The sequence below is a fragment of the Amia ocellicauda genome, chromosome 14, assembly GCF_036373705.1.
Source record: "Amia ocellicauda isolate fAmiCal2 chromosome 14, fAmiCal2.hap1, whole genome shotgun sequence".
NCBI classification, from domain to species: Eukaryota; Metazoa; Chordata; class Actinopteri; order Amiiformes; family Amiidae; genus Amia; species Amia ocellicauda.
The window spans coordinates 8,936,933-8,957,395 of NC_089863.1; the positions used below are offsets into that span (position 1 = coordinate 8,936,933).

The window sequence follows — 20,463 nt, forward strand, 5'->3', positions numbered from 1 at the left end:
CATGGCCAGCCCGATCTCCAGACCTGAACCCCATTGAAAACCTCTGGAATGTGATCAAGAGGAAGACGGATGGTCACAAGCCATCAAACAAAGCCGAGCTGCTTGAATCTTTGCGCCAGGAGTGGCATGAAGTCACCCAACATCAATGTGAAAGACTGGTGGAGAGCATGCCAAGACACATGAAAGCTGTGACTGAAAATCAGGCTTATTCCACCAAATATTGATTTCTGAACTCCTCGTAAGTTAAAACATTAGTATTGTGTTGTTTGAAAATTAATATGAACTTATTTTCTTTGCATTATTCGAGGTCTGACAACACTGCATCTTTTTTGTTATTTTGACCAGTTGTCTTCAAATAAATGCTCTAAATGACAATATTTGTATTTGGAATTTGGGAGAAATGTTGTCAACACAAATGTTAATTTTACCCAAACACATACCTATAAATTATAAAACCAGAGAAACTGATAATTTTGCAGTGGTCTCTTAATTTTTTCCAGAGCTGTATTTGTTATTGAACGCGTAATGCTGCCATTTCTTAAAGGCACTAATCATGTTAAATGGAAATATACGGTGATTTATTAAAACAAAATGAACAAGCTCACTTGGTTTTTGCTTTGTGAACACAAGTAATGTGAGTCCTGATAAAACATGGAAGTAAACCACGAATTGAACCCGAGTGCAACCAGTGTGAATAGTGGGTATAACCGCAAGACGGACAATAGTCTTTTTTCAATTTTTCGTTTATGCTATCAGTTGCCAGTCCTCATGAGGTGTATTATTAGTGTGCCTATCTATATCCGTACAGTTATTTTCTCTTAAGGTGAGAAGCACTCTGTGGTGCTTTGTTGCTAAGGACGCGGTGCTGAATAAAACCAAAATTAATTGAACTGAATGGATGCAGATTGAACCCACTAGTCTCCTTTAACATCCAGGCACCCTGGAGCACCAACAAGCCCAGATCTGACAAAATGACAAAACACCTTTCTGAGCTTCTAGAGCCAAAACATCCGCAACGCTGCCCTGGCCTGTGGGGTTAAATGGTTCCCTTGGGGTCAGATATGCAGCAGGTTAGAGGGAGCTGAGCGTCCGGTGGGGATGAGCCCTGCTGGCGGGGGCAGTCTGCACACAAACACCCCACAAACACAGGAACATTGCTTGTAAAATTGCTTTTATTCTACAGCATTACAGGGGCAGAGAGAAAGCAGAGGGGAGACTAAAGCACAGCAGACAAGAAGTTTTCAGAAAGGTCCGTCTGAGAGCTTCACTCCTCATCAAGCCCTTTCTGTGAGGGAGAGAGGGAGGGAGGGAGGGAGGAAGAGAGAGAAAGACACCTAGTGAGTTGCGGCCAAAAGCAAAAGGCTTTAAGATTAGTTGTGTTTAGTTATTTATAGGGCAGAGAGTTGATGTGGCTGTTAACTCTGCACTGCATCAGCCCCGCAAGGCTGGCACTCAATGTCAGTGAGGTTTCCCTTCATGCTTGGAGAAATCTGTTTCAACCAATGACAACAAGGCTCTCTTGAACCTCAGATTACTTTTCTTTTTGCTGTTCCATGCAGAGAATCAGCAAAGAGCAAAGCGTGTGATATAATCTGTTTGTTTGTTTGAATATCACAATAATATTGTAGCGATCTCAAGCTTTGCTAAGAGGCCTGGGCCTTTTAGTGATTCGATAAGGTTGCTACACTGTGGTGCGGGAGATCAGGGTTCGAATCCCCGCTGTGGCTGGAACCCCCAGTTCATTACATTGGTGGTAGGAGTGGGATAAATGGGCCTGCATCAGGCCATCTCGAGTGATAAGATAGAAGAGCAGTGTGAGGGTTTGCTGTATCTACTGGGGAAGATAGTGTACTGATCCTAAGGCCTTGCTAATGGGCCTTTTAGTGATGCGGTAAGGTCGCTGCACTGTGGCGAGGGAGGCTAGGGTTCAAATCTCACCATGGCCAGAACCTGTTATAATAGTTACTGTATGATGATGACAATATGAAAGTTCTGATATCAGCCCCAGTCGAATTGTGTTAAGATATTTGTTTAGCTTGTGTCATTTCTGCCTCTATAGGCCCTGTTAGTTGGAAGACAAACAGTTCAGATTCCCAGTCAGCTGTAGCACGCACATGTCCATAATGGACACTGATATAGCAGTTTTTATGTAATTCAGCAAAATAGCACATAGCTTTTGTTTCTCTGGAAATGTCCCTGAATGAATAAGTGGGAAATCAAGCAGATTCCACAAGCATGGCAGAGGTGATCTCAATGAGCCCTGCAGTGCTATGCCTGTGTTCAGGCAACAGGGGTCATCCTTTACAATGACCTGTTATTGCATCAGAAATGGGAAACACACTTGGGGGCTGTAAATGGAAAATGATGACATGCAGATATAGGCAATAGGCAGGCAGCCTGGGTCAGTGCAGGACCAGAGACTTGCAGTAGAGCAGGGCGTCATGGCATTGGGGTCACTCACCTTTGCGCCTATGTCTCGGCTCTTGGCGCGCAGCTTGTTGACCTGCGACTCGGCGATGTCGGCCCTCTCCTCGGCCTCGTCCAGCTCGTGCTGCAGCTTGCGGAACTTGCCCAGGTTAGTGTTGGCCTGCTCCTCCTGCCACACAGAGACAGCACAGAGTCACAGCCTGGCACAGAGCACTGCAGCGACTGACAGTCACTGGAAAACACTGGAGCTTGTGCAGCAGGGCCAGCATTGAGTCCAGATACTTACAGCCTCCTCAGCAGACCTCTTGTAGGCCTTCACCTTCAGCTGCAGCTTGTCCACCAGATCCTGCAGGCGGGTCATATTCTTACGGTCCTCCTCCGTCTGCACAAACACAGGACACACACAGTCAGACACAGTGCAGCCTCACACGCAGGGCAGCAGCACTGGGAGCCTCACAGGCAGGCCGCCACTCAAGAGGAGGTCAGGGGTACCTGGTAGGTGAGCTCCTTGACGCGTCTCTCGTATTTGCGGACTGCCTTCACACATTCTGTGTTCTTCTTCTGTTCTGCCTCCAGCTCGTTCTCCAGCTCCCTCACCTGCACAGGTATTGAAGGACAGACAGACTGAGCTCACACTGCTCTCACCTCAATGCTGCTCTTCCCACTGTCACACACACACACACACACACACACACACACAGTCACTCACCCGGGCTTCCAGCTTCTGTATCTGCTTCTTGCCACCCTTCATGGCGATCTGCTCAGCCTCGTCCAGGCGGTGCTGCAGGTCCTTGATGGTCTGCTCCATGTTTTTCTTCATGCGCTCCAGGTGAGCGCTTGTGTCCTGCTCCTTCTTCAGCTCCTCCGCCATCATGGCAGCGTCAGTGATGGCCTTCTTGGCTTTCTCCTCAGCATTCCTGCACTCCTGCACAGCCTCCTCCACCTCCGTCTGCAGCTGGGCCGTGTCGCTCTCAAGCTTCTTCTTCTGGTTGATTAGGCTGGTGTTCTGTACACGGGGACACAGAGAGAGGCAATGGACAGTGTTCTCCACATGAAAGTCACACTGTGTGTAAGAGGATACAGTCTGACCATGGGCCTTCTTGCCGTACCTGCGAGTGGAGCAGCTGCACCCTCTCACTGACATCCAGCAGCTCCTGCTCAGCCAGCTTGCGGGCTCTTTCTGTCTGCTCCACAATGGAGCGCAGCTCCTCCAGCTCTGCCAGCAGCAGGTTGTTGCGTCTCTCCACAATGGCGATGTTCTCCTTCAGGTCATCATTGGCACGCAGGGAGTCATCCAGCTGAATCTGAGCATCCTGGGGGAACAGAGAGACAGGTAGCATGACTTAATGTCTGGACTAAAGGACTAAAGGACTGAATGACTGTTTTAAACATCACCTTACTTCCAACGAGACCTTACTTCCTCTTAAGATGGTAGGAAACAAACTCAGATTTGACTGACAAATCATTAAGTTCAATTAATTGTAAACAATTTAGTATAGCTTTGGTAACCAGAAGTCAAATTTAATTTTTGGCTGGTGACAGTGTCACAATCCCAAGGTTTTAGGAGCAGGACACTGACCCCACTGCAATGCAGGAAACTCACCTTCAGACTTGCATGGACACTCTTCAGTTGTTTCTGGGCTTCTGCCGCCTGCCTGTTGGCCTGGCTGAGCTGGATCTCCATCTCATTCAGGTCCCCCTCCATCTTCTTCTTCAGCCTGAGGGCCTCATTCCTGCTGCGGGTCTCTGCCTCCAGGGAGGTCTGCAAGGAGTCCACCACTCTCTGGTAGTTCCTCTTGGCCTGCTCCATCTCCTCATCCTTCTCAGCCAACTTGCGCTCCATGTCAGCCTTCACCTGGTTGAACTCCAGCTGGGCTCTCAGGATCTTGCCTTCCTCGTGCTCCAGAGAGGCCTGTTGAGCATAACAGCATCCATCACTAATTCACTGTGATGGTCTAGTAATCTGCTCTTCAGTAAGTAAGAATATATAAAATATAATATAGTAAGAATACTGACAGCCGCTCACCTCTGCCTCCTCCAAAGCAGACTGGATCTCACTCTTCTCCTGTTCCAGCTGCTTCCTGACTTTCTCCAGCTCATGGATGGTTTTCCCTCCTTCACCGAGTTGCTCAGACAGGTCAGAGATTTCCTCTGGATGACAAGAAGACCAAAGCAGTGTGAATATCACTGCCAGCCCTAACTCACAGAGACACACATGAATGGAGCTAAAAGGGGGCACTGTTGACCTTGCAGGTTCTTGTTCTCCCTCTTCAGGGTCTCCAGGTGGTCCAGAGACTCTTCATAAGCATTCTTCAGCTTGAAGAGCTCAGTGCTCAGGGACCTGGCCTCCTTCTGGGAGCTCTCCAGCTCACACTGCGACTCCTCAAACTTCTGCTTCCACTCGCTCAGGACCTGGTGGGATCAGAGCAGGAAATTGGAAACTCATGGCACAGCAGGACTTCAGAGAGCACAGGGCCTCCTTCAGCAGAAGCAGCTGAGTCCCCGTGTCCAATGCTACCTTGTCAAAGTTCCTCTGCTTCTTGTCCAGAGCAGCAGCAGCTGCGTTGGACCTCTCCAGGTCAATCATGAGATCTTCAATCTCAGTCTGCAGCCTGTGTTTGGTCTTCTCCAGGGAGGAGCATTTAGCATTCACAGCCTCCACAGCCTCCTCTGCGTCCTGCAGCCTCTGGGCCAGCTTCTTCCTGGGAGGAAGGGGGGGAGAGACAGGTCTCAGCACTGCTTGGGGGCAGGGTGCTACTGCACGAGCAGCCCGAAACCACAAAGACTTGTCAACTTACCAGGCTCACAGCTGCACAGTCTGCAAACAGACAAACTTTTTGTTCGTCTTATATTTAGATTCAAACATAACGCAAACAAAAAGCTTATCTGTCAGAAGAAGAAAAGCCCTATAAAGCAGAGCTACACCGTGCTCACAGTTCCTGCCATTGCCCATCACACCACCCAACAGAAAGGAGCAGTGAGGCTCACAGGAACAACAACACACAGGCTGGCAGTCCTTACTTTGCCTCCTCCAGCTCCTCTGTCCTCTGGATGGCGTCGGTCTCATATTTGGTTCTCCACTGAGCCACCTCAGAGTTGGCCTTGGAGAGGCTGCGCTGCAGCTCAGCCTTGGCCTCCTGCTCCTCCTCATACTGCTCCCTCAGCAGGTCGGCGTCGTGGCGAGCTGACTGCACTGCGTGGGCCAGCGCGTTCTTCGCCTGGGAGACACAGGGAGCACAGCGGAGCTCAGAGTCTGGACACACAGGGCTGTGCAGCGGAAAGTAATTCTGTCTGTGTATCTCTTAATTATGTTTTTCATAGATGAGGTCCAAATTAGCTCATTGTAATGAGACATGTGGCTCTCTTTGAGGGTCAAAATTATCATATTCTTTGATTCCTGTTCTCCTGTCAGTCCATTATAAGACTGATTTACATGACAGATCACCGTATTCAGTTTCAGATCTTATAAATCACCATCCCAAACTTCAACAACTGTCTAACCATCAGGCCACAGACATTTATACTCTACTGAAACCACAGTCCTTCACAGATTACCTTCACTTCCTCCTCCAGTTGCCTTTTGAGGTCCTCCACCTGCTGGGTGTAAGACAGCTTGCCTCTGGTCAGCTGGGAGATAAGAGACTCCTTCTCCTCCAGCTGCCTGGAAAGCTCACCTGAAATAATACATAATGAGAAAAGATTGAACAATTAACTTTTTGTTATACATTCCCCCCTTCATGTGAAATTCTTTGCTTGGCCATCCTTACCATTCTCAGTCTGAAGCTTAGCTTTCTGAGTTGAGAATTCATTTAGAGATCGCTGGCACTCCTCACACTTGGTTCTGTACTCATTGCTCTGGTCCTCCAGTGTCCTGCACATCTTTTCCAGATTAGTCTGCAGCAAAGGTTCATGTTTGGGTTAATGGACAACATCTAAGAGTTCCATGTTAATTTAACATAACACTCTGTTCCCTACCTTGGCCTTGACAACCTGCTCCATGTTGGAGACCACATCGTCCAGCTCCAGCTTGAACTCACTCTTCTCCTTCTCCAGCTTCTGCTTCACCCTCTGCAGATTGTCGATCTGCTCCCCCAGTTCAGCTACGCTGTCAGCCTGTTTCTTCCTGAGAGTGGAGGCTGTGGCCTCATGCTGCAGTGTGGCCTCCTCCAGGTCTCTGCGCAGCTTCTGCAACTCCGCCTCCCTCTTCTTGTTCATCTCGATCTGGGCAGAGGTGGCCCCGCCCGCCTCCTCCAGCCTCTCGCTGATCTCCTCCAGCTCCCGGGCTAAGTCTGCCCGCTGCTTCTCCACCTTGGCACGGGCAGCTCTCTCAGCCTCCAGCTCCTCCTCCAGCTCCTCAATGCGGGCCTATCAAAGAGAAACACTTCAGCACATTGACACAAAAACAGCCACGGCTTTACACTCTGTACTGGACTTCAAACTGAGAGAAAATGGCACCTGAAGTTCCTTCAGCTTCTTCTGGAGCTGTGCAGAAAGAGCCTGTTCATCCTCTATCTTACTGTTCAGGTGGCTAATCTCAAAGTCCTTCCTGTGGAAGAAAAGCAGCTTGATTCAGATCCCATCAATCCTGTGCAACACTGTCCTGTTTCGCAGAAGCTGTCTGTCTTCACTCACTTCTTCAGCCTCTCCTCCAGTTGCTGCTTGTCGTTCTCCAGGTCCATTAGGCTCTCCTGGGTCAACTTCAAGTCTCCCTCCAGCTTCCTCTTGGCTCTCTCAAGATCCATCCGCACCTTCTTCTCCTGTTCCAGGGATCCTTCAAGCTGCACAAGAAAATAACAAAGTTTTCAGGTGACTTTGCGCTTCCCAGTTTACCCTTAGAAGCAGCCCTGCTCCACTGGGTTCTGCCCTGCTGGAGTTACTCCAGTGAACCTGGGAGGGACTCACATCATCAACCTGCTGCTCCAGCTTGGCCTTGGCCTTGGTCAGCATGTTCACTTTGTCCTCCTCACTCTGCAGGTCATCCAGGGTTTGCTGGTGCGCCTCCTGCAGAGCCTTCTTCTCCTTGGTCAGCTTGGCAATTATCTCATCCAGAGCTGCCATTTCCTCAGTGAGGTTCTTCACCTGTTAACACAGAGCAGAGACTCAGTCGCCTGGGAGGCAGAAGCTTGGCATGCAGGCAGGTATGCAGACAGGAGGACACTGACCTTGTTCTCAGTGGCATGCTTTTCCTTCTCCACTTTGGCCAGGGTGAGCTCCAGATCATCAATGTCCTTCTTCAGCTCGGAGCACTCGTCCTCCAGCTTCCTCTTCTTGGCAGTCAGCTCTGCGTTCATCTCCTCCTCGTCCTCCAGCCTCTCTGTCAGCTCTTTGGCTTTGGCCTCCATCTGGATCTTGTTCTTGATCAGCTGGTCACAACGTTCCTCAGCATCACAAAGATTATCTTGCTCCTATAGAGAATATAAAATGATCACAATGTATGAGAAATATGAATGCTAAGCAAAACTAAAGTTGTTTTCAAATGAGAGCTTGTATAGCGCCCTTCACAGGGTAGCCACATAGCGCTTTACAGACTGGTAAACATACAACAAACGTACAGCAAAATAAAATACATAAATACAATAAAATAAAATACAGACCTGTAAAACATTTGACATGATCTAGAATAAAGTGGGTGAACATTTAATAACCATTTAGGCACAGAGGAGAGAAAAACAAAAAAACTCCTATGGATGGCATGTAGGAGAAATGATGTAGGTACATTAAATCATTTGTATTACAGGGAAGTCTTGGTGTATATTTCTTTGAACTCACAGCCTGGACTTGCAGCTGCAGGTCATTCTTCTCTTGGAGGAGAGAGACCATCTTCTCTTCCAGCTCCTTCCTGCGGGCCTCAGATTTGGCATACGCCTCTTTAAGCTTCAGGAACTCCTCCTTCATGTTGGCCATCTCTTTCTCGGCCTCTGCAGACCTCAGCAGGGGTTTGATCTTGAAGAACAGCTTCATCCAGGGCCAGTTCTTCACACTCATAAAGGCACGCACATTCCACTGGATCACAAGTAGGGCGTCCCTGTAGGGGAAAGGCAGAATTTCAAGAATTAAATTGGCTTGGATTTTCTGGAATTAGAAATGTATCTAATTATTAAACGTATTATGAAAATGTCTATGATCAAGCACTGCTTGACTGAGTGGCCTTTGTTCTTCTTATATGTTTAGTTTTGTGACAATGCATTGTGCAGTAGGAGGAGAAATCCTGACCTGCGGTCCACCATCTTCTGGTACTCAATTCTGGAGAGAAGACCGCGGGACCTGGCCTGGATTGCAGTGATGATGAGGGACAAGCGCTCATCCCTCATCTCTTCCAGTGTCCCCAGGAGACCAGCCTTGAAGAACACCTAAGGGCAGAGAGAGTTACACTCCAGATGGGTTCTCGTTCACTGTCAACCAGTGGATATTCATCTTCACCAGGTATCAGACGTTACCTTGGTGTGTCCAAATCTATACTGCTGGTGGTCAATGTCCAGGGACCCCAGCAGTTTTTCTGCAGCTTTCTTGCTGTCTATGAACTGTCCCTCTGGGATGGCAGCTGGGTTCAGAATGCGGTATCTGTGAAAGGACACAGTGTCATATGGGGTCTCTGGGGATAATCTGACAAGAGGAAATCAGAGACCCTATGAGCTGTACCTCTGTTTGAAGTCTCCGTACAGGATCCTGTTGGGGAAGCCCTTTCTGCAGATCCTGATGCCTTCCAGCACACCATTACAGCGCAGCTGGTGCATCACCAAGGGGTTGTCCATGGCTCCGGGGGTCTTGGTCTCATTGGGGATGATGCAGCGTACAAAGTGAGGGTGGGTGGACCTCAGGTTGGTCATCAGCTTGTTCAGGTTTTCCTGTGGATGTATTTAAAATCAAAGCTTATAGAACCTCTATATTTTCTATTCTTAATCAGCACAGAATGACTTCAGGGCTAAACAGATCTTACACGTCTATATCTCAGATTTTACATTATCTGATCTGAAGAATAGAGACAAGATGGTGACACTCACCCTGTGCAAAGCAGACACAGTCTGGAAGGAAGAGCCCTTCTTCTTTTTCTCTTTAATTTTGCCAGTTGATGAGTCTCCCATTGCTGAACACATAATAAGAATGACCATGAGACTTCACACATGACATTTCCTGCTCTGTAATCTGTAAATCTGCCCTGTCTTTACCTGTATCAGCACTGGCATAATTAGCAAACAGCAAGCTCAGCAGTTTGAGAGCAGACTTCTGGTACAACGCCACCACGGTCTCGTTCAGGGGATCCTTGTTCTTCACCAGCCACCCATTGATGTTGTAGTCTACAGTGCCAGCGTAGTGCATCAGGGCAAAATGGGCCTCTGGCTTCCCCTTCACAATCCTGGGCTTCTGGAAGTTTGCAGATTTGCCCAGATGGTTGTCATACAACTTGGCTTTGAATGTGGTGTCACTGGCCTTGGGGAACATGCACTCCTCTTCAAGAATGGACATGATACCCATGGGCTGCAAGGGAAGGAAACACAGGTGAAGCACTGAACATTTTTGAAAGGAATATTGGGCAATTAATCTGTGATTATTCTCAGACAATTCTGCCTGATTTTGTCAGACCTCCTCTCCCATTCCATTCTCAGAAGTTTGTCTCATGACAAACTTTCCTCTACATCTCTCACCCACCTTCTCAATGAGGTCAATGCAGGCCTGCAGGTCCATGCCGAAGTCAATGAACTCCCACTCAATGCCCTCCTTCTTGTACTCCTCCTGCTCCAGCACGAACATGTGGTGGTTGAAGAACTGCTGCAGCTTCTCATTGGTGAAGTTGATGCACAGCTGCTCAAAGGTGTTGAACTGAAAGCAACAGTGATTTAAAAGCATTCAGAAAAACATGAATATCCCAATAGCAGTCAGATTATTTGGGGTGGGAGCAGGCTGCACTGGGCAGTAGCCACAGACAAACCTTGCATCCGTTGAAAGAAAGTATTTCAGGAAACCTTGGTTGAGTTTAAACAGTTCACATGAAGTATGCGAGCAGCGGATCCTATTCCTCTCAAGATCTCTCTCCAAACAGCTGCATTCTAAATCACACTCACATCAAAGATCTCGAAGCCAGCGATGTCCAGCACACCAATGAAGTACTGGCGAGGCTGCTTGGTCTCCAGGGTCTGATTGATTCTCACCACCATCCAGAGGAACATCTTCTCATACACAGCCTTGGCCAGAGCACCGACAGCATAGTTCACCTGGCAGGAGAGGCGACACTGGTTGTTCAGCACACAGGCATGAGAGAGAGTGATACTGAGGGCACAGATGAACCCTCCTTCTTGAACAGTAAGGATTCACAGATACATTTCTGACCCTGAGGCTGGTCTGTGTTCAAACACAAGAGCAGAACAGAGAGAGGAAAGAGCAGGACAGCACAGCCCACTTCCACGGTCAGGGGCTCACCTGCTGGACATTCTGCCCCTTGGTGACCCACTCGTTCCCCACTTTGACCCTGGGGTGAAGCAGACCCTTGATGAGGTCAGCAGAGTTGAGGCCCATGAGGTAGGCAGCCTTGTCAGCATCTGTGACAGACAGAACAGACAATGTCAGTGTCTTGTTTCTTCATGAGATTTCTCAAGAGCTAGTAGGACAGCAGCAGGTAAGACCTTGGATTATTTCAAATCCCTTTCTATTGGTCTGTTTCCACCTTAAAGATGACACTCACCCTCAGTGCCGTCAGCCTCCGCCTGCTCCTCTCGCTGCTTCTGCTTGAACTTCATGTTGCCATAGTGCATGATGGCACCGGTCAGCTTGTAAATACTGTTCTTCTCCTCCTGAGTGAAGCCCAGCACATCAAAGGCATTCTGTGTGGTTGGGGGGGGGAGAAGAGAGAGAGAGAGAGTGGCAGAAGATATAAAACTAGCTTTCTAGCCTTGTAAGAGCTGTTCAGCACACTTATCAAAGGGGATGAGAGAGTTGTAGCTCCTCTGCTGTTTCTAAGGCTAGAGGAGCGACAGAAAGTCTTTCCACTCACATCTGTGGCCATCAGCTCATCAGCATCATCGATGGAGGGCACAGTGGTCTCCCCCTGCGAGATAAAGGCGTAGTCGTACGGATTGTTCGTCACCAGAAGCATCTCTGGAACATAGAGAGACAGTCAGGGCACAGTGGGCAGCAATGCAAGATCTCGCTTACACACACACTCACCGGGGGAACTAGGTTTCTGTCACTCCAGCCTTGGAAGAGTTCCTGCGGTAAACTAATTGTGACCCGTGTCTGTAGATATTGTGGAGCCAAGCTCTCACACACTGGAGGACTGCAGTGTTTTCTGGCCTTTGTTCAAACCAGACTACCAGTTACTGATAGTGCAGGTTGAAACTAGAAAACGCCAACCTGTCTGCTTAAATAATCACATAATTAAATGTTCAATTACTTGAAATAATAATATACTGACCCAGCAGCTCTGGCTTCTTGTTGGACAGGATCTGGTAGAAGATGTGATAGTCTCTCTCAGCCTTCAGCTGGAAGATCACACGGGACTTCTCTAGAAGGTCTGAGAGCGAGAGTGAGACGGTGAAGCGTGAGACGAGGGAGAAGCAGGATATAACAAAATATCTGTTGACATGAGACATGTGGCAGCGGTGTCGGGGGGCAGGCGATGTCAAGGCGAGGTCAGTGCTTACAAGTCTCGATGTCGGCGGACGCCAGCTTGCCTCGCTGTCCGAAGTGGATGCGGATGAATTTGCCCTGAAAGCCGGAGCACAGAGAATAGCAGCAGTCAGCCCCTTAGTCCAACCTGTCCATCTCAGTCTCAGAGCCACAGCCACCACTCTCACACCTCTGCCAAGTTCATACCTCAGTGCTTCCTAGCAGGCCAACAACACAAGAGCTTACACTGTCGCACACTAGCCTGATGGACGATATCAGGGAAGGCTGGGCCACAGAGCGGTCAGAGCTCCTGGACTCAGAGTGTCTGTGTCATCGCTGCAATACGGCCAAAAGTGACAGGCCCAATCCACACCCCACCCGGCTGAGCCAGTGGAGGGTACTCACGAATCGTGAGGAGTTGTCATTCCTCATAGTCTTGGCGTTACCAAAGGCCTCCAGGGCTGGGTTGGCCTGGATGATTTGATCCTCCAGGGTGCCCTAGGATAAAACAGAGACACAGTGCCTGTCAGGGTCAGACCTCAGTGTCCCCGAATGCAGGACTGAATGCTACTGTTCCCCCAGTGTCTGCCCCCTCACACCCTCACCTTGTTGGAGGCAGCTTGGTCCTTCTTGCTCCCCCCTGCCGCGATGCTGGCGAAGTACTGGATGACTCTCTTGGTGTTCACAGTCTTCCCAGCACCAGATTCTCCACTGGGGACAGAGACACAAGCAGAGCCTCAGAAACAAGGGACTCAGATCAACATTTTACCCGCAATGATTCGCTGACCATATGATTCACTGTGGAAGCAATGAGACCAATGTATCCCAGCCAGGGTGCCCTGGCCCCTCGCTGTGTCTTCTGTCAGGAACAGCTGTGCCACAGAATTACTGTTCAGTCACGAGAAAAAACAAGAAATAAACAAGATTCCACTTCTTGTGATTAATTAAACATGTTCCTGACAATTAATTGAAACGATAGGCATGAGGCACAATATTTCAAGTAATGCCTTATTGTACAGGTTACCCACCTCCCTCAAAGATCCAAATCTTAACTTCTTACAGAGATTGAAAATCAATTGACGTGATTAATCGTGAACTGAACCCTCAGCCTCTCACAATCACTCTTTCAATCACACACACACACTCTCACAATCACAATCACATTCACACACACACACACACACACTCCTGTCTGCTCAGTTTCATGTTCCGCAGGGCAGTGAGCGCCTCGGTCAGCCCCAGACGGGTCACAGGAAACGGGTCACATTCACAAAGACATTGAGAAACGGGTCACACTCACGTGATCAGGATAGACTGGTTTTCCCGGTCTGAAAGGAAGAAAACACAGTCGTGTCAGCAGCCGCTGGAGTTGCTGTAGTAGCCACAGTTGCAGTAACAAGAGTAACAGTCACCTGCGTAACACTGTAACACTGCGGTCCCATTGTAAGCAACTGTTCTGCAGCAGTTCAGTCACTAATACTTCAGCTCCGTCCCTAGTCTGTGTAAGTCAGTCAGAGCTGCTCCTGAGGGCCTGCTTGTTATCACCACCGCACTTCAGCACTCTGCAGGGTCCCTTTACCTGTCAGCATGTACTGATAGGCGTTGTCAGAGATGGAGAAGATGTGGGGAGGAGCTTCAGTCCTCTTCTTGCCTCTGTAGGCAGCGACAACGTCAGCGTTGTACACCGGCAGCCACTTGTAGGGGTTGACAGTGACGCAGAACAACCCTGAGTAGGTCTGGAACAGAGAGATAAGGACAGGGACACAGGGACACAGGGACACACAGGGACAGAGTGGATCCAATAGTTAGCAGCGTACAGAGATTACTGTACATGCGTCTCAATTTTAAAATCTCAGTGAAGGGGTACAGTGTCACATTACTACTGGTTTTACAGAGGCTCCTATCAGCTGAAACATTATTGCACTTTTGTAACGGGACATGTGTGACTGCAGCTGTGCGCCCGGGGCGCGTGTGCGCACTCACGTAGATCATCCAGGCCGCATAACGCTCTTTGAGGTTGTATAGCACGGCGGGCTCGTGCAGGAAGGTCAGCATGGCCATGTCCTCAATCTTGTCGAATTTGGGCGGGTTCTGCTGCAGCACCATACTGTCCTTCACCGTCACCGTCTGGATCAAATAAGGAAGAGGAGGACAGTGAGACTGTGATGCTGAGGGACACTGACAGACTGACACTGACAGACTGAGACACTGACAGACTCTGACAGACTGAGACGCTGAGAGAAGCTGACAGACTGAGACACTGACAGGCTGAGACACTGAGAGACTGAGACGCTGAGACACTGAGAGACACTGATAGGCTGAGACGCTGAGAGAAGCTGACAGACTGAGACACTGAGAGACTGAGAGACACTCACAGGCTGAGACACTGACAGACTGAGATGCTGACAGACTGAGAGACACTGAGAGACACTGAGAGACCAAGACACTGACAGACTGAGACACTGAGAGACACTGACAGGCTGAGACACTGAGAGACTGAGAGACACTGACAGTCTGAGACACTGAGACACTGAGAGACACTGACAGACTGAGACACTGAGAGACTGAGAGACTGAGAGACACTGACAGACCGAGACACTGACAGACTGAGATGCTGACAGACTGAGAGACACTGAGAGACACTGAGAGACCAAGACACTGACAGACTCTGACAGACTGAGACGCTGAGAGAAGCTGACAGACTGAGACACTGACAGGCTGAGACACTGAGAGACTGAGACGCTGAGACACTGAGAGACACTGATAGGCTGAGACGCTGAGAGAAGCTGACAGACTGAGACACTGAGAGACTGAGAGACACTCACAGGCTGAGACACTGACAGACTGAGATGCTGACAGACTGAGAGACACTGAGAGACACTGAGAGACCAAGACACTGACAGACTGAGACACTGAGAGACACTGACAGGCTGAGACACTGAGAGACTGAGAGACACTGACAGTCTGAGATACTGAGACACTGAGAGACACTGACAGACTGAGACACTGAGAGACACTGACAGACTGAGACACTGAGAGACTGAGAGACTGAGAGACACTGACAGACCGAGACACTGACAGACTGAGATACTGAGAGACACTGACAGACCGAGACACTGAAAGACTGAGACACTGAGAGACACTGACAGACCGAGACACTGACAGACTGAGACACTGAGAGACACTGACAGACCGAGACACTGAGAGACTGAGAGACACTGACAGTCTGAGATACTGAGACACTGAGAGACCAAGACACTGACAGACTCTGACAGACTGAGACGCTGAGAGAAGCTGACAGACTGAGACACTGACAGGCTGAGACACTGAGAGACTGAGACGCTGAGACACTGAGAGACACTGATAGGCTGAGACGCTGAGAGAAGCTGACAGACTGAGACACTGAGAGACTGAGAGACACTCACAGGCTGAGACACTGACAGACTGAGATGCTGACAGACTGAGAGACACTGAGAGACACTGAGAGACCAAGACACTGACAGACTGAGACACTGAGAGACACTGACAGGCTGAGACACTGAGAGACTGAGAGACACTGACAGTCTGAGATACTGAGACACTGAGAGACACTGACAGACTGAGACACTGAGAGACTGAGAGACACTGACAGACTGAGACACTGAGAGACTGAGAGACTGAGAGACACTGACAGACCGAGACACTGAAAGACTGAGACACTGAGAGACACTGACAGACCGAGACACTGACAGACTGAGACACTGAGAGACACTGACAGACCGAGACACTGACAGACTGAGATGCTGACAGACTGAGAGACACTGAGAGATCAAGACACTGACAGACTCTGACAGACTGAGACGCTGAGAGAAGCTGACAGACCGAGACACTGACAGACTGAGATGCTGACAGACTGAGAGACACTGAGAGACCAAGACACTGACAGACTCTGACAGACTGAGACGCTGAGAGAAGCTGACAGACTGAGACACTGACAGGCTGAGACACTGAGAGACTGAGACTCTGAGACACTGAGAGACACTGATAGGCTGAGACGCTGAGAGAAGCTGACAGACTGAGACACTGAGAGACTGAGAGACACTCACAGGCTGAGACACTGACAGACTGAGATGCTGACAGACTGAGAGACACTGAGAGACACTGAGAGACCAAGACACTGACAGACTGAGACACTGAGAGACACTGACAGGCTGAGACACTGAGAGACTGAGAGACACTGACAGTCTGAGACACTGAGACACTGAGAGACACTGACAGACTGAGACACTGAAAGACTGAGACACTGAGAGACACTGACAGACCGAGACACTGAAAGACTGAGACACTGAGAGACACTGACAGGCTGAGACACTGAGAGACACTGACAGACCGAGACACTGAAAGACTGAGACACTGAGAGACACTGACAGACCGAGACACTGACAGACCGAGACACTGAGAGACACTGACAGACTGAGACACTGAGAGACACTGACAGACTGAGACGCTGACAGACTGAGACACTGAGAGACACTGACAGACTGAGACACTGACAGACTGAGACACTGACAAACGCTGACAGTCTGAGACACTGAGAGACACTGACAGACCGAGACACTGACAGACTGAGACACTGACAAACGCTGACAGTCTGAGACACTGAGAGACACTGACAGACTGACACTGAGAGACACTGACAGACTGAGACCCTGAGAGACACTGACAGACTGAGACGCTGACAGACTGAGAGACGCTGAGACACTGACAGACTGAGACACGCTGACAGACTGAGACACTGAGAGACACTGACAGACCGAGACACTGACAGACTGAGATACTGAGAGACACTGACAGACTGAGACCCTGAGAGACACTGACAGACTGAGACGCTGACAGACTGAGAGACGCTGAGACACTGACAGACCGAGACACTGACAGACTGAGATACTGAGAGACACTGACAGACCGAGACACTGAGAGACTGAGAGACACTGACAGACCGAGACACTGAGAGACTGAGAGACACTGACAGACTGAGACACTGACAGACTGAGACACTGAGACACTGAGACACTGAGAGACTGAGAGACACTGACAGACCGAGACACTGACAGACTGAGACGCTGACAGACTGAGACACTGACAAACGCTGACAGTCTGAGACACTGAGAGACACTGACAGACTGAGACACTGACAGACCGAGACACTGACAGACTGACACAGAGACTGATATTGAGGCTCTTAGAGGATGAACAACCCCTGACCACTGACCTTGCCGTTGTAGGTCTCGGCGGTGACTTTGTCCCCGTCGCGGCTGATGATGGAGGCCTTGACGAACTCCTCCACAGGGTCGGGCACGAAGCACTCCTTCTTCATGTCGAAGGGGCGCGTCTGAGCCTCCAGGCGCTCCTTGTCGGACTTGCGCAGGTAAGAGGCAGCGGCCCCGAACTCCGCCATTTCTGCATCTCCCATTGTTGCACTGTGGGGGGAGGGGAATCGGGGGGTTGGTGGAAGAGGACGCGGGGTCAGTTGTGACACTCATCCCTGTCCTACTGAGTGTGTGAGTATATCTCCACTCTCTGCCAGGATCAGGCAGGGCCAGTGTGCTGAGCAGCTGTGCGCATCACATCGCATCAGTCTCGCTCTCTCTGCCCAGAAAAGCATCGGCAGCTGCCCTTCTCTCTGTCGCTATTCGTGCTCGTTGGACTAGTGAAAAACAACACGTTATCGTTCCTCTCTCATTTCGCCAATGGGTCTTTTAACCCTTTAGAAACCAGTGTGACCCCAACAGGCTGCACGGGGACATCTCCCCACCCTGCCGCACAGGTGTAACAGAAGAAAGGATGGACAGGGAGCTCACCTGCGCACTGAACTTTCGAGGGAGGAATCAGGAAGAAAGGCTGATCACTGAACACCGGTATTCACCTGGGAAAGTGTGAGAGATCAGAGAGAGAGACAGAAACAGGGGCTTTCAGTCACACACTCCTTTTCCCCCTCCTTTACCATCACACTCTCTCGCTCTCTCTCCTCAATGCAGAGGGTTCACTCCCTGTCCTGACACTAGCCCATCTTCTACAAAACACACCTATAACCTTCACACATAGACACACTTATACACTCACACCTATAAGCTTACAGATACTGACACACACACCTGTACTCTCACATACAGTCTTATAAGCATACAGACACACACCTATAAACTTAAACACACAGACACACACACACTTATACACTCAAGCACACCGACACAGACACATGGATCAGTCTGCAGTTTAGTAACAGGCTGACATGCAGACGGGCTGTGCCACAGACAGACAGACAAACATGACACTGATACACAAAGAACAGCAAGGACAGACCTAAAGACTATCACTGACTGGAGGACGACCTGTGAGAGATGGACATACAGTCATGTAGAGACACAGAGAGAGAACCCGTCAGTGACTGACAGAGGCACAGACAGAGGGACAGACGTACAGACAGAGTGACGGACAGAGGGAGAGGGAGGTTCAGTCATACCGCGGCTGGCAGGGCTGGGTGGGATGCTGTATTGGGGCCTCTTCGCACCGGATGGCTTTATAGCCCCTCTGTCCTCCCTATAAGGCCAAGGACGGCGGCCCGCACCCTCCCCCTGACCTGCTGGCACCGGCCTCAAGGACAAGGCCCGTTTCCAGAGAAAACCCTCAGAACTGCGGCTTTTGTCTCCGCGGAATACCTCCTGACTGGGCTGGCAGTCCGGCCGGGACGCAGGCCAGGAATCCAGCATTTCTGCAGCGTGAGTCACGGCGCGGGGCTGTGGTGTCGGAGCCCTGTCCCCTCTCCGCCGGGGAGACAAGGTCACCTAGCGCAGCTCCCCCCCCCCGCTGCTGCCGGGCAGGAATTTTAACAATAACATTTTTATCTGGAGGCTGTCCATCACCTCACACATTCCTGCGTCGCCTGTGAGCACGGAGCGAGCCTGGCTAGCACCCCGCTGCACAGCACAGCACCCTCACAATGCTACCCAAACCTTGGGCTGCAGAAGAGTGTCAGGTGTCCTGTGGACTTTCTGCAATGATTAAAGGAGAAATATAATCGTTTTTTAACCTTGATCTGTATCTGCAAATGATTATAACTGACGAATAACACCTGTACCTAATGAGAATATAATTATTATGCTTGTTTACAATTTTCTGCTAAATCAAATCTGATTTAACCCCCTCTTGCAATTTGCAGAGCTCAGCTACAGAAATTCTACTAAGGTGAAGTCGTACACGTTGAGACCAGCGCCAGTGCTCCCTGTGTCCAGTGCTCTCTTCTGTCCAGTGCTCCCTGTGTCCAGCACCAGTGCTCTCTTCTGTCCAGTGCTCCCTTGTGTCCAGTGCTCCCTCTGTCCAATGCTCCCTTGTGTCCAGTGCTGTGTCCTGAGCTGCGCAGTGGTGTCACATTGGTTGTGTGACCTGCACTGAGCCCGGCACTGCACTGTTTTCTAATGCTATTTACAGTGTTTGTGGCCCACGCTGCTGTAACCTCCTTGACCGCCAATAAACACAGTCAAAGCCTCTATATCTCTTGTCTGCCATTGTGTTTGTTGGGGGGACAGGGCTCTGAGGGTCTGGAATAAGTTTAATGGGAGAAGCGCTTGTATACATTCACACAAATATTTTAATTCTTCACACATTCACTTACACTGACACACTCGTATTCACTCACACTGACGCACTGACACACTCGTATTCACTCACACTGAAACACTCGTATTCACTCTTACTGACACACTGACACACTCGAATTCACTCACACTGACACACTCGTATTCACTCACACTGACACACTCGTATTCACTCACACTGACAGACACTCATATTGACTCACTGACTCACTCGTATTCATTCACACTGACGCACTGACACACTCGTATTCACTCACACTGACGCACTGACACACTCGTATTCACTCTCACTGACACACTCATATTGACTCACTGACTCACTCGTATTCATTCACACTGACGCACTGACACACTCGTATTCACTCACACTGACACACTCGTATTCACTCACACTGACGCACTGACACACTCGTATTCACTCTCACTGACAGACACTCATATTGACTCACTGACTCACTCGTATTCATTCACACTGACGCACTGACACACTCGTATTCACTCACACTGACACACTCGTATTCACTCACACTGACGCACTGACACTCGTATTCACTCACACTGACACATTCGTATTCACTCACACTGACACACTGACGCACTGACACACTCGTATTCACTCTCACTGACAGACACTCATATTGACTCACTGACTCACTCGTATTCACTCACACTGACGCACTGACACACTCGTATTCACTCTCACTGACACACTGACACACTCGTATTCACTCACACTGACAGACACTCATATTGACTCACTGACTCACTCGTATTCACTCACACTGACGCACTGACACACTCG

At 49.7% G+C, this 20,463-nt stretch overlaps 1 protein-coding gene and 1 long non-coding RNA gene across 3 annotated transcripts in view; one reads left to right on the forward strand and one right to left on the reverse strand.

The window, feature by feature from the left end:
* Positions 1-19,555, forward strand: part of LOC136768571 (uncharacterized) — a 28,143-nt gene extending 8,588 nt beyond the window's left edge. For both annotated transcript variants that reach the window (XR_010821996.1, XR_010821997.1), the window contains exons 3-4: positions 17,292-17,434; positions 19,226-19,555. This is a non-coding gene — a long non-coding RNA (uncharacterized LOC136768571). The remainder of the gene's footprint in view (positions 1-17,291; positions 17,435-19,225) is intronic.
* On the reverse strand, positions 1,155-17,932 carry LOC136768567 (myosin-7). Its single transcript, XM_066722832.1, has 38 exons — positions 17,868-17,932; positions 17,279-17,486; positions 14,011-14,154; positions 13,607-13,763; positions 13,328-13,355; positions 12,633-12,738; positions 12,433-12,525; positions 12,063-12,126; positions 11,834-11,932; positions 11,414-11,517; positions 11,105-11,243; positions 10,843-10,961; positions 10,488-10,637; positions 10,075-10,245; positions 9,594-9,903; positions 9,429-9,511; positions 9,067-9,272; positions 8,865-8,988; positions 8,641-8,777; positions 8,197-8,452; positions 7,590-7,832; positions 7,330-7,506; positions 7,060-7,205; positions 6,883-6,973; positions 6,403-6,792; positions 6,195-6,321; positions 5,983-6,101; positions 5,449-5,645; positions 4,946-5,129; positions 4,674-4,839; positions 4,454-4,578; positions 4,031-4,339; positions 3,537-3,740; positions 3,137-3,433; positions 2,920-3,024; positions 2,714-2,809; positions 2,462-2,596; positions 1,155-1,285 (listed from the first exon to the last, which is right to left on the reverse strand). The coding sequence occupies exons 2-38, from the start codon at positions 17,477-17,479 to the stop codon at positions 1,265-1,267; spliced, it is 5,823 nt and encodes a 1,940-aa protein (XP_066578929.1). The 5' UTR covers positions 17,480-17,486; positions 17,868-17,932; the 3' UTR covers positions 1,155-1,264.
* Positions 19,556-20,463: the final 908 nt, after the last annotated feature.

Coding starts and splice junctions, on each gene's coding strand:
- LOC136768567 (XM_066722832.1), bottom strand. CDS start 17,479: ATGGGAGATGCAGAAATGGCGGAGTTCGGGGCCGCTGCCTCTTACCTG. Junction 8,989..9,066: donor TACGGAGACTTCAAACAGAG/GTACAGCTCATA, acceptor GTCCTTTCACAG/ATACCGCATTCTGAACCCAG. Junction 5,646..5,982: donor AACTGGAGGAGGAAGTGAAG/GTAATCTGTGAA, acceptor TGTGTCTCCCAG/GCGAAGAACGCGCTGGCCCA.